Source organism: Neophocaena asiaeorientalis, unplaced genomic scaffold (genome assembly GCF_003031525.2).
Source record: "Neophocaena asiaeorientalis asiaeorientalis breed wild unplaced genomic scaffold, Neophocaena_asiaeorientalis_V1.1 scaffold433, whole genome shotgun sequence".
NCBI classification, from domain to species: Eukaryota; Metazoa; Chordata; class Mammalia; order Artiodactyla; family Phocoenidae; genus Neophocaena; species Neophocaena asiaeorientalis.
In genome coordinates, this window is record NW_020175040.1 from 626,952 (window position 1) to 640,687 (window position 13,736).

General features: G+C 49.8%; 1 protein-coding gene across 4 annotated transcripts in view; it reads right to left on the bottom strand.

Annotated features, from left to right (window-relative positions):
• FBLN2 (fibulin 2) overlaps nucleotides 1-13,736 on the bottom strand; it is a 105,591-nt gene that overhangs the window by 23,558 nt on the left and 68,297 nt on the right. For all 4 annotated transcript variants that reach the window (XM_024763430.1, XM_024763429.1, XM_024763431.1 and 1 more), the window contains one exon: nucleotides 344-455. In XM_024763430.1, coding sequence (XP_024619198.1) covers nucleotides 344-455 — 112 coding nt within the window. The remainder of the gene's footprint in view (nucleotides 1-343; nucleotides 456-13,736) is intronic.

A 13,736-nucleotide genomic window follows, 5' to 3' on the forward strand; every position in this document is an offset into this window, starting at 1 on the left:
CCCCGGCTCAAGGCTGAGGTAGGAAATTCCAGTGGGCTGAGCACCGCCCAGCAGCAACGCAGCACCTGGTAAGAGACGCACCTGGCCGTCCCCAGGTGACAGCGGTCCCAACGTGTGCTCTTCCGACCGTGTTCACCAGGCCGGCGACAAGTCTGTACAGTTAGTTCACTCTTGGGGCAAGTCTCGGGCTCCACACACCCGGAGAGAGCCCGGCCAGCCAGCCAGGCAGCCACATCCAGCCACCTGCGGGCACCTGGACGCAGGTGGAGTGGTGCTCACCGGGCAGTGCGGGGCCCGGGGCGGGGAGGAGGACACAGGGACATGGAGCCAGCGCCCACCCTACCTGCACACATCGCTCTCGGCACCGCTCTCGGGGATGTCCAGGCACTCGTCGTTGTCAATGGCCCACTGCTGCCCTGCCGCACAGCACGTCTCGATCAGGTCCTTCGTGGACACTGTGGGTGGTAACACAGGCAGAGTCACCAGCTGGAGGAGGTGCAGGGTTCCCAGGTGTCTAGGCCCAGCGGGTGTAGTACATGCTGCTGCTGCTGGGCCAGATCCCCATGCATTACTGGGCTGGGAACTCACTCACCCGCTGCCTGCGCCTGTTGCCACCAGCAGCTCACAAGCACAGGCTTCTCTGCAGAGCTGCCTGGGAGGGTGAGTCCACCCAGGGGGAGAGGGCCGGGAGGAGGATGGCCAATCACTGAGTAGTGGGGCTTCAAGGGCCAAGCCCGTCTCCAAAGCGACAGTCCTGTGCGGCCACGCCTGCTACAGAGCTCTCCGTGGGACCAGGACCATCACCAGCTCCTTCCCTGCCCCCCGCCCTGGGCAGTTTCTCCAAATGAACCACGTGCACGAGATCCCCCAGCTCAGGCTCTGCTTCCAAGGGACCAGATAAGACACCAAGACAGGACAAGACATAAGAAATAGCAACAGCGTCGAGGAAAGCTCCTGGGGAAAATATCTGTGACCGGGGAGGGCAGGAGTCTGGGGTTGGGAGAATGTCTTAAAACTCAAAGGCACAGACCACAGGCTAAAAACTGGATGAATTTTCCTACCTCAAAATTAAAATTCTCTGTATAACAAAGAACTCTGTGGAGAAATATAACAGACTGCTGACAGGTTAAGAGATGTTTCTGGAATGTTCTAAAACTGACAAAGAATTGCTATTGAGAAATACAGTAACCTTCTGAAAATTAACATGAAAAAAACCAGCCCCAAAGTAAAATACCTATGAAACCAGAAAAATGAGAAAGAGTGATAAATGCCAGGCACAGGTGCGAACCCTCGTGCCCTGCCTGGGGTGTGGGAGTGGCGACTAGAGCAGCCAGTCTGGAGGGAGACCCAGCACCTCTTACACAATTAAACACAGGCATCATCCAGGACCCAGTCGTTCTGCTCCCGGGAGTGTATTGCAGGGAAGTTGTTACCCGGACCCATATGTAACCAGTACAAGCTCACTTCAGTGTGATTTATGGAAGTGGGTTGGAGGGAGCCTGGATTGTCCATCACTGGAGGAGTATGAATAGAACATGGGGACGTCCTCCAGGAAGGACTCCACAGATGTCAGAAATGGCAGACGAGAAGTACACACAGCATCATGAAGCTGGACACGTGTACACACAGCAACACAGAGCAGCAAAGGACAGAACGCTGCGGGGAAACAGGAAAAAGCCAAGTGAGATCCATTATATGAACTGAAAAGATTGCATGCAAAATTACAGTACAAATTTGCATAAACACATAAAAGCAAAAAAAAAAAAAAAAAAAAAACCCACACGGATTGAAGAGAACGGTTGCCCAGGGCAGGCGGAGGGAGAAATGGCAATGGGGAAAGGGAATAAAAGGGAATAAATACATCAATTAAAAAAAAGAGTCTTGCTAAGACGATAAGGAACCAGGAAATAAGGAATGCAATTAATGCAGCCATTTGCCTCCGAGGTCTGAAAATAAACGACATTCAAAGACGAAGCCCAGGGCTTCCCTGGTGGCGCAGTGGTTGAGAGTCCGCCTGCCGATGCAGGGGACACGGGTTCATGCCCCGGTCCGGGAAGATCCCACATGCCGCGGAGCGGCTGGGCCCGTGAGCCACACCTACTGAGCCTGCGCGTCTGGAGCCTGTGCTCCGCAACAAGAAAGGCCGCGATAGTGAGAGGCCTGCGCACCATGATGAAGAGTGGCCCCCCGCTTGCCACGACTAAAGAAAGCCCTCGCACAGAAACGAAGACCCAACCCAGCAAAAATAAATTAATTAATAAACTCCTACCCCCAACATCTTCTTAAAAAAAAAAAAAAAAGACGAAGCCCATCTCGGACACCTACATACGTGCTGAGGACACCAGGGTGTCACAGAATAACTCTGAACCTGGGTCCACACCTTAGTACTACCATGTATAGTCATTTCTCCTCCCTAGAGACTCAGTGTCCTGCTCTGTTATGAGGACCTACAGCTGCACAGCTGCTGAAGCCTACAAGGATCTCTAAGTGTCCTTGAGCAGTTCACATAAGCTGGCAGGGCTGAGGAAGAAATGCACCAAGAAATGTCAGCAGCCTGCAAGATTTAGGAACAGAGCTCACTAAGAATCGTCCTCTTCGCTGGCTTAGTGGGCATTTCAAGTCATTGAGCTCTTATGAGTTTCAATTTTCCTTCTGAAAACCAGGGAAATAAGCTTCAATATCAACCTGAGGGCTGTTCTCAGGCACCAGGAGGAAAACAAAAAATTCTTGATAACCAGTGTCTACCAGAAACAAGTAGCAACATCACACCCAGTGGTGAAACTTTAGACACACACCACACTGAAGTCAGAAATATGACAAAAGTACCTACTGACACTACTGTTTAACGGTGTCCTAGAGATGCCAGCAGATGCAATAAAGCAAGAAAAAAAGAAGCAGCAGGAGTATTAGAAAAGAAGAGACGACAGTCATTATTTGCAGATGTTACGAGTTCATCTTTCTAGAAAATCCAAAGGAATCAATATTAACACCGTACTTCAATAAATACTAATTTATTATTATTATTATCTGGTGGCCAAAAACAAAATCAACATACACAAATTAGTGGCCGTCCTATACACCAGCAACAATTAAATAGAAAAGGTAAGACAAAAAAATCCCACTGAAAAAAGAAATAAACCTGGAAATCAATCTATGTAAACACACTAAATCTACATGAAAAAAAATTGTCTCATAGATATATAACAGTTTACTTTGTTAGAAATATATACCACGTGTCTAGATGAGAAGATTCGATACCGTAAAGATGCCAATTTTCCTTTATTTAACCTACAACTTAGGTGGAATCCCAGAGTCCCAAAATAATTCGTCATGACATTTGTCAAGTTGATTCTAAAATTCATCCAAACTAGGAAATGTCTAAAAATACCTGAGAAAATTTCCAAAAAGAAAAGAAGAGAGCACACTTTAAAGTTTTAATAATTAAAAAGATAAGGAGATCAACGGAACAGAATAAAATTCAGAAACAGGATGATGTGCATATGGGAATTTCGTATATAATAAAAGTGGCATTCACACTCAATGGGGAAAGGATTGACTATCTGATGATGGGCTCTACCACACATCACACACAAAAATAAATTCCAAATCTACAAAGTCAATACTAGAAGAAAAGCAAGGAAAATAATTTTAGGATAAAGAGAGACTTCTTCAGAAATAAATTCCACCAAAGAATGATGTCGTACTCTTGTCTCACACCATATACAAATATCAACTCAAAATGAATTACTGAAACCATACAACTCCTAGAAGAAATCATAGGGGGAAAGATCCTTAACACTGGTCTTCACAACAAATTTTTGGTAATGATACCAAAAACACAAGCAATGAAAGCAAAAATCAACAGGTGGGACTACATCAAACTTAAAAGCTTCCGTACAGCAAAAGAAACAATAAAATTAAACGACAATTTACGGAATGGGAGAAAATATTTTCAAACCATGTATCTGATAAGGGGGTTAACATACAAAGTACATAAGGAACACGTAAAACTCAATAGCAAAAAAAAAAAAAAAATATATATATATATACACATATATATATAAATGGGCAAAGGACCAAAAGAGACATTTTTCCAAAGACATAAATGGCCAACAGGTATGTGAAAAGGTGCTCAACATCACTAGTCATCAGAGAAATGTAAATCAAAACCACAAAGAGATATCACCTCACACCTGTTAGAATGGCTACTATCAAAAAGACGAGAGATAGTAAGCGTTGGTGAAGATGTAGAAAAAAGGGAACCCTTGTGCACTGTTGATGGGAATGTAAATTGGTGCAGCCACTATAGAAAACATTATGGAGGCTCCTCAAAAAAATTAAAACTAGAACTATCATACGATCCAGCAATCCCACTTCTGGGTATTTATCTGAAGAAAATGAAAATACTATCTTAAAAAGATATCTGCACCCCCATGTTCATCAAATTATTCACAATAGCCAATAGCCAAGACATGGAAACAACCTAAGTATCCATCAATGGATGAACGGATAAGGAAAATGTGGTGTACACACACACACACACACACACACACACACACACACACACACACAATGGAATGTTATTCAGCCATAAAAAGGAAGGAAATCTTGCCTTTTGCAACAATATGGATGGACCTTGAGGTCATTACGCTAAGTGAAATAACTCAGGCAGAGAAAGACAAATTCTGTAATATCACTTATATGTGAAATCTAAAAAAGCCAAACTCATAGAAACAGAGTAGAATGTTTGCCAAGAACTGGGAGAGAGCAGGTTGGAGGAATGGACAGATGTTGGTCAAAGGGCACACACTTGCAGTCACAAGACGAGTAAGTTCCGGGACCTAATGCACCGCACGGTGCTTATAGCTAACCACTCGAGAGTTCCAACGAGAGTGGGTCTTAAATGCTCTCACCACAAACAAGAACAAGAGAAAATGGTAACTGTGCGGGGTGACAGGTGTGTGACCTAACTTTATTGTAATAATCATTTCGCTACACATGTGCATATCAAAGCATCACACTGTACACCTTAAACTTACACAATACTACAGGTCAATTACATCGCAGTAAAGCTGGGGGGAAAAAGAAATGAAATCCACAAGCAAAAAGGAAAACCTTAATACAACCGACTGGCTAAAAGTCTGAAATACCTGTATGGCGAAAGACAGCCCCAGTCTGATCACATCACTCACTTTCCAGTGTCCACACAGCATTTATCACTATGTGAAACCCTCGTGTTTATCTATGAGCTTACTTTTACATTTGTCTGTTTCTTCCCCTACAACGTCAGAGTCGCGACTTGAGTCTCTGTGGCCCCTGAGAGTGACGCCACCATTCCACGCTTAATCCTCTCTCACCACACTCCGTGCACATGGGGGTCTCACCTTGTTTGAATACCTCTGGTGGTGGGGATCTCGCTCCATGCAGGCAGCTTGTCCCTTTCTGCATAGCTCAGCTCAGAACGTCCTTTCTTTTACTGGACTGTACTTTTTCTCCCTAAGCCTTCTCCAAGATTGCCTTACAGAGATTAGGAGATTCCAACAGGCCCCTGGGTCTCAGCTAGATGACACGAGATGGGTGCCCTATCAGGGGAACAGTAACGGCTGGAATGCACCGGTGCTCGCCACGAGCCAGGCGTGAGTCCAGGCACTTTCATCCCCACAGGTGTTACGGTGAGTACCGCCGCTAGGCTCACTCTAGATCAGGCGGGGAGTTAGAAGTCCCAAGCCTTAATTTCTCCTCTCCGGCCTCAGCTTCCTGTCTGTGCACGGGCAGCTTGATGCAGCCGATCCTGGAAGCCCTCTCTGAGAATTTAAGCACCAGCCTGAGGAGGCTCTACTTCCCTGTGGACTGAATGGGGCTCCCTTCCTGCCCCTCCCGAGCAGATGCAGGTTTTAGCCTGCGTTTGGCGGCCTGCCCTCCATTCTCTCCTGGCCTTTCCCATCCCGGTTTCCCCTCTTTCCAAACAAAGGAACTCAGGGGCGTGACCCCTTATGCTGGGGAGGCCACCCACTTGGAGCGGGAGGGGGAATCAACACAGGGGCCAAGCGCGGCGCTGCCCAGCACCGTCCAAGGAGCGCGAGAGGGGGCCGGGCAAAGCCCACAAGGTGTGTACCCCTGCGGCTCGTCCAGAGGCCCACCCCTAGGCCCCCCCCCCGACCACAAAAAAAAAGGCCCCCTCCCTGACCACCCCCACCCAGGCCCCAGCCTCTGTCTCTCTCTAACCCCTCAGAGTTTGAGCCCCAGGGCCTCTTCTCCCGTCCACGCCCCAGCCTGGCTGACCTCACCTGGGCGCCCTCCTTCATGTCCGTATCCTGCAAACACACAGGTGGCTAAGCGACCGACACCGGGCATCCCCGGCAATCCCACGGCCTGAATCTGTTCAGCAACCGATTTCCCCCAGACCACCTCTCCCCTGGTCTTCCCTGTGCCAACCTCAGGACCCTCCTGGGCCCGTTCCTTCCTCCTCACCTCCCTCCTCCCAACCGTCACCTGCAGGGCCACCTCCGTCACCCCTGTCACCACCTTGCCCCTCACTCTGCCACCATCTCTTGGGCCCGAGAGGTACCCTGATCCCCTGTGTCCTCCTCTGGTCCATCTTCCAGATGGCGTCAGAATGACCATTCCCACGTATGAATCAGACTATGTCTCTCCACGGCCTACAGCCCCCCAGAGTCCCCCCTTTCTTTACCAAGACCTACCTGGTATGGCCCTGCGACCTCCCCACCGCGTCTCCTTTCTCACTCACTCTCTCCACTTGAACCCCTCAGGCTCTTCCTGCCCCAGGGCCTTTGCACGCACTGTACTTTCTGCCTGGAATCCTCTGCCCTTTCCCTGAGCCCTGCCCGACCCCCACTCTCTACAGGGCTACCCTTGTTTGGGGCTCTCATCTCCTCAGGCAGGATGTCCCTGACTTCTGAATCTAAACTAACCTGCACCCCAACCCTCGCTGCAGCACCCTACTTAGTTTTGCTCATAATGCCATGGTCTTCGCCAGCTCAGAGTCATCTCGGGGATCCCTGTGGCCCACGGACCCCACTGGAAGGCCACTGCCCTGCAGGATAAAGCACCCCTGCCTGGAGCAACAATCGGGGCCCTCACAGCACAGCCCAGACTCACGTCTCAGCACTTATTCCACCAGCTAGCAGGCTTCTCTATGCACCGTATCTTTGCACATGTCGCGCCAAGCTGGGAACGCCCTTCCTCTACCCTGCCTAACTACCCAGCCTTAACAAGCCAGCCTGCACACCACTCCCTGCCTCTCCATCCTCTGTGGTCCCGCCAGCATCCACCTCCGTCCCGGGCAGAACAAACAGCCCCTCCTCCAGCCTCATTCACAGCAGCACTTGGTACATATACAACATCACTGCCAGGGACATGCCAGCCTCAGACAGCAGAGGGACAGGGTCTCAGGGGCCAAGAACGGTTCGCAGTCATTTCAGGGTTCCCAGTGCCCAGCACAGACCTAGTACTTGATAAAACCTGGGGCTGGGTGGAGCACACCCCAGGCCCGTGGTGTATACCACCTCATGCAAAGCTCACATTGACGACGTGAAATCGGTCAATTACCTTGATCTCCCAGATGTATAAATAGCGATCTAAGGGTTTAAGATACACAGCCCAATGGCACAGGCTTAGGAAAAGGAGGGAGAAGAACTTTACACGCACACACATCACCTCCACATAGCAGTTTCTACCGAGTCTCAGAGGTGAGCCTGGGCGTGTCTGACACATCACCGTGAGCACTGGTGTTCAGCCAGGGCACCCCTCCCTGCCTGGGGGACGCAGCCAAGTCACTCATCCTCAAGCCTCTGTGCCCCTACCGGTGAAATGGGCAAATCACCCCTCCCGCCTGCATTTCACAAAGTAGGGAGGGGAGAAGCCAGTGTCTGGCAAAGGACAGGAGCTCAGTAGGCAGTACCTCCCCACCCCTGGCACAAAAAGGTGTTTGGTGACTACTCTTCAGTTACTTACTTAATTACGGAGGGACAGGCTGATAAAAGGATGGACAGGACGGTAATCCCTCCAGAAGAGGCAGGAGGGGTGTCCAGCAACCCCTCCCTGCTCTGCTCTGGCTTTTCACGGACTCCCCCATTTCTGTTCACTTTGCCTGCGCTCGGCCAGAGGGAGTACGGTGTTCCTTGCCTGCCGGTTAGGCACGAGCACCGTGGCCCGAGAGGTGAAGGCCACCTCCCACTGTGACAGCTGCAGGCTGGCTGGCAGGCTCTCATCAGCCTCGTGGGTGACCCGGGCCAGGATCAGCCTGGCTCCCAGATGCATCCCCACGGGCTGCCCCTCAGAGTCAGGACACCAGGCCCCGCCAGCCAGAGAGCACGACCTTGACTCTGGCAGGAGTCCCACCTCTGGCACCCCTGAGGAGCGGAGGGAGGATAAATCCACTTTGGAAGATGATCTACCATCATCCAGGAAAGCGGAGACACGCGAATCCAATGATGTGGTGATTTCACCCCCAGGTCCACACCCAGGAGAAACGGGCACCCGTGGTCTCCACCTGGGGACCCACAAGCAGTAGCTCCAAACTGGAAACAACCCGAGCGCCCAAGGACAGGAAAAAGGTGGATACTAGGACATGACCAGGCTGTGCAAACGGGCGTGCGGTGACCACACGGGGAATCACGGGGACACGGCCTCAGGGGAGAAGCAGTCACAGAAGGGACACTGTGCATTGCCTTTCATGTGAAGTTCAAACCCAGAGAAAAGCAAAACACCTGTTGAGGTCGTAAAACTGTAAGGAAAAGGAAGGAACTCGTGCTCACGGAAGCCAGGACAGTGGTAACCAGGGAGGAGGTCAGGGCAGCCATGGCTTCTGTCCCCAGGGCTGGTACCTTGGTGGGTGCCCTTCCTTAACTGTTGAGACAGTCCCTTATGCTCTTCTAGTGACAAATACTCCATGACAAAAATATTACTGGAAAATGTAGTAGGATTAGAAAATTCTAAGACTAAAGAGGCAAACAGCCTTTTAAAAATGTGACCCAGGGCTTCCCTGGGGGTGCAGTGGTTGAGAGTCCGCCTGCCGATGCAGGGGACGCGGGTTCGTGCAGCGTACCGCAAAAAAAAAAAAAAAAAAACTGATACAAGCCAGACACAAAAGGACAACTATTATATGACTCTACTTATATAAGGGCCCTAGAATAGGCCAATTCACAGAGACAGAAAGCAAAACAGAGGTTACCAGGGCCAGGGATGGGGGATGGGGAGTTAGTGTTTAAAGGGGACAGAGCTTCACTTTTGGGAAGATGAGAAAGTTCTGGAGATGATGGTGGTGATGGCTGCAAGACAGTGTGAATGTTCTTAACGCCATGGATTGGTACACTTAAAAATAGTTAAAATGGCGAAATCTATGTGACGTGTATTTTACCACAATAAAGAGAAAATAATGCATTGAAGTGTAAACACAAAAAAGTGACCCAGCACGTCCCCTTCTAGAAATCTAATGGCTGACAGACATGAGCACAAACATGTAAGTCACGGATCCTGGCTGCGTCCGAATATGTGACAGCAAAGATCCAGAAACAACCAACTCCCATCGACAGGGCAGTGATGAAATGATTGGTGTTATATCCACCCAATCTCACGCAAGTGTTAAAAAGAACGTGTTAGATCTTCACTCACTTCTGCGGAACAGTTTCCAAATACATCACAAAGAATGAAGAAGACAGGCTCAATGCTGAACAGTATGTATAACAAGTCACCGTTGGTCTTTTTTAAAGTAACACGTGGAGGATTTCTGGAAGGAGGTCCCAGAAACGGGTAGCAGCGGGTGTCTCAGGGAGGGACCGGGCCCTGGGGAGGGAGGGAGCAAGCTGACATCCACTGTTTACCTCTTTTGTATCTTTTATGTGTTTTCCTTCCCGTGGGCAGGTATTACCTATTCAAGAAACATGCTGTCATAAAAAGATCCTGAGATTCCAGGGAATCTAACCTCCTTTGATCACAGGCAGTGGGTGCCCAGAACAATCCGACCTGGAGGTCACGACCCCTCTAGACAGTCCCCTCTCCCGGACATCAGAGCCCGAAAGAATGGTGGCTTCGGAAATGCTGCAAAAAACACTACACCTGCGGGGTGATGAGCGGCCACCTCCACCAGCACCCTGTTTGGACAGGATGTTTGCGGGGCCTGAGCAAACAGCCCAGGGAATGCTGTAGCTCTGATGTTCTGTACTGCGGGGGGCGGCGGCAGGGTTGTCACCCGCAGGCCCTGGTGGTGTCGGGAGTCCTTTTACAATGACTAGAAGATGGACAAACAAGAAGGATCCTGAGCGTTGCCTTCCTGCCCCGGGACCCCAGACACGACGGCTGAGAGCCAGCAGGAGCTGCTGGGCTGAGCCCACCTGCTGGGCCCACCCAACCTAGCCCCTTAGAGATGCCTTCATCCATCACCCGGGGCAGGACAGCCCCCAGCCCCCCCTGCCCTTTGCAGCACCTCCCCCAGCCTAGCTTCAAACTGACTGCCTGGATCTTTGGCCTGGCCGAGCCGCCTGGCGGGCCCCAACCTGCAGCCACGGCACCTTCCCTCCAGCTCTAGAAGAGGGTCCTATCCCCACGACGGTTTTACAGGTAAGCAGGCAGCAACCCAGATCACATGCCCCAGCCAGGGGCAGCCACACGACCAGATACCAAAAATGACTGGAGGACTCCAGTAAATTGAGGCAGCGTGCAAAGACAGCTTGACAACAGAACAGAACAGAGAGGCCAGAAAAGACCTACTCATCTGCCCTGTGTTCCTGACTAAGGTAACAGTGCAGTGGGGGAAGAAGGTCTTTACCACGCCCAGCATGGGGGCAACTGGACATCCACCTGAAAAAAGAATGGCTTCTGACTCCTACTTACACCGTCCAGAGAAACAAATCTAAATGTGATCTAATGCGAACGGTGAAACAAGTTAAAATATCTACACTGTAACACAGGGAAATATCTTCATGACTCTGGGGTAGACAAAGATTTCTTGAAAAGGACACAAAATACAATAACAAAGTAAAGATCAGTAAATCGTATTTCCTTAAACCTAGGAATCTGCGTTCCCCAGAAGACAGCATGTGCAAGGTGCTCCTCAGAAAATGTCCTCACGAGGGCGGAAAGAAACGTCAGAGAGCGAGACAAGGCACTTGTGATCCAACAAAGGACCATCATCAGAATCTATCAAGAACTCCCAGAAATCGGCAAGACAGAGAAACCTGATTTAGAACCGGGCGAAGAACAACAGAATTCCAACAGTAACACGAGAGTGTGTTCAACGTAGTAAGTTATGAGGGAATGAAAATTAAAACCACAATGAGGTCCCACTGCACAGCCATCAGGTTGGCGACAATGAAAAAGAGGCCACATCCAGTGTCGGCAAAGACTTTCACTCGTGGCTGGCGGGGACGGAAACTGGTGATGCTTCGGAAGACTGTCTGGCAGTGTCAGCTAAAGCTGCCAAACCCTCCAATACAGCAGTTCCCCTTCTGGGTAAATACCCGACAGAACTTCACACAGGATGCCCACAGCCACGTGATAAACGCTGCCCCACACTGAAAACAGCCCAAACCACCGCCCACCCTAGGCCAATCAATAAACTATGATTCATTCCTACAATGGAAAGACGAAGAGTAACTTTTTTAAGTGAATTACCGCTACACGCAGAAGTCTGGATGAGTCTCAAACACAGGATCTTGAGCTAAGCAAGTTAAACGCAAGCAAAATCATACCATGTGGTTCCCACTACACAAAATAAACTCAAGAATAGGCAGGAGTCCCTGATGGTGATAAAAGTCAGCCTCGTGGTTTCCGTGAGGGGTGGGGAGCAGTGGGGGGAGGGAGAGTAGAATTGGCCGAGAAGGGACACCAGGAAAATTCTGGAGTGCTTGAGATGTTTTATATCTTGACTTGAGTGGAGCTGCCTGGAACCCACTGAGCTATTTTATGAAGAAGCGTGTGCTTTACATACATAATACTTTATAAAACTACATAATCAGATATAAAAAAAAATTTAAGGGAGGACTGCTATATTAATCTAGATTGAAAGATATTCAAGAGTATCTAGAGTATACTTTAATAAATACTTTCCAAAAGAAGGAAATTCAAGAGAAAAAACAACCAAATATGAACCAAAAAAAAAAGATCTCACCACCCCTGATAAAATATTACTTTACTAAACGGGCTATACGCTACACTTTGGGGGCAAGTAGAGAATACAAATATGGCACAAGGGAACTGGTCACTGTGGCAGGTGTAGGATCACAGTATGTAGTAATACAGGAGATGTCTTTATTTCTCCGTTGCGACACACCGTGTCAAGGCTGAAACGTTTCCATCACGCACACGTGCGCACATGCCCGCGCACAGGCTGTATCTCAAACCACAGAGAAAGAAGAGCAAGCACTGGACCGTTATGGGGCTGAGACTCCTTCCCTGAGCCCCCTGCCCTTAGAGGGTCTGTCCCAGCTGCCAGGTGGCGGCTGGGGTCCCAGGTGGGACTCTGGGATGCTGGTGCGCCGTGGCCGGTGAAGCCGCAGTTACGAGGGGACTCGACGGCGGGCTTTGCTCATGTGGAGGGGCCCTGAGGCCCCACGGTGCTTGGCTTCAGGCTGGTCCCCGGGAAGCTTTGGGAGGTGGGGTGGTGAGGGTTGGATCACCCGTGCACAGGCCCTACCCTCCCTCCATGGCCTCCCAGGGAGCAGGGGGTGTGCGTCTGTCATGGTTATTTTAATGGGCTACGTCTGTTGGTACTTTCACAATCAATGAGAAAAGCCGCTTGTACACAAACAGGCTGCCCTGATGCGGAGCAGTGCCAAGACTTGCGACAAGCTCAGCTCTGTTCAAGAGGACTATGCGGCCCTGGCATCTGGGTTAGAGGATGCATCCCAGAAAGAGTCACCGGCCACATGGAAGCCGCAGGCAAATGCTGAAAAACTGAATGGGACCAGCCTCATTTTCTGAGAAAATAACTTCCCCAGCACAAGGACAGAATAAAGAGATCCAAGTACTTGGACATGGGAGTGGACAGCTCACATCCTAAGAATGAACGAGTCCCCGGGAGATCAGTCTAGAATCACACCATTGCAAGCATCCTTCTAGCACAGAGCGTGTGACCGAGGCTGGATGCCCATCAGGCGGGCCTTCACCTAAAAGGAGAGCTGTCCCTCCCTCCACCAGGCTCACCTCCGCCGCCAGCCACGTCCACCCCCTGCTGTGCTCCCCGAGGCCTCCGCAGACCCCCAGCCCCACCCAGCACAGCCTTCCAATGTAACTCACACTTCACACAAACCAAACGTGTGGACTTCCAGAACTTCACCAAGACACTTGGGACGCATTCTGTTCCTCCTCAAAAAGAACTGCGAATTTCCTCTCTTTCATTATTAGTTGAAGAAACCGCGGCCACCCCAGACTATGCCATGGCTCAAACCAGAGTCTGATGGCATTTCGCTTCTTGGGATAGCGCTTTGTTTTACAGGTGAATCTTGTAAATGACTTAACTCTATTTAACTGTTCTTTCCAGATAGTTTAATTTAATTACCAGTGCATCGTACATGCACACAGTTTAATAAGAGATAATGCTTAACTTTAAGGCAATTTTGCTTTTCCCGGGCCAGCATTTACTAAGAGAAATGTAAACATAACCTTATTTCCCACCTTAATGAAAGTGACTGGTTAAACAAATACAAAAGTTGAAAATATCACATAAAAAACTGGACGTCGGGCTTCCCTGGTGGCGCAGTGGTTGAGAGTCCGCCTGC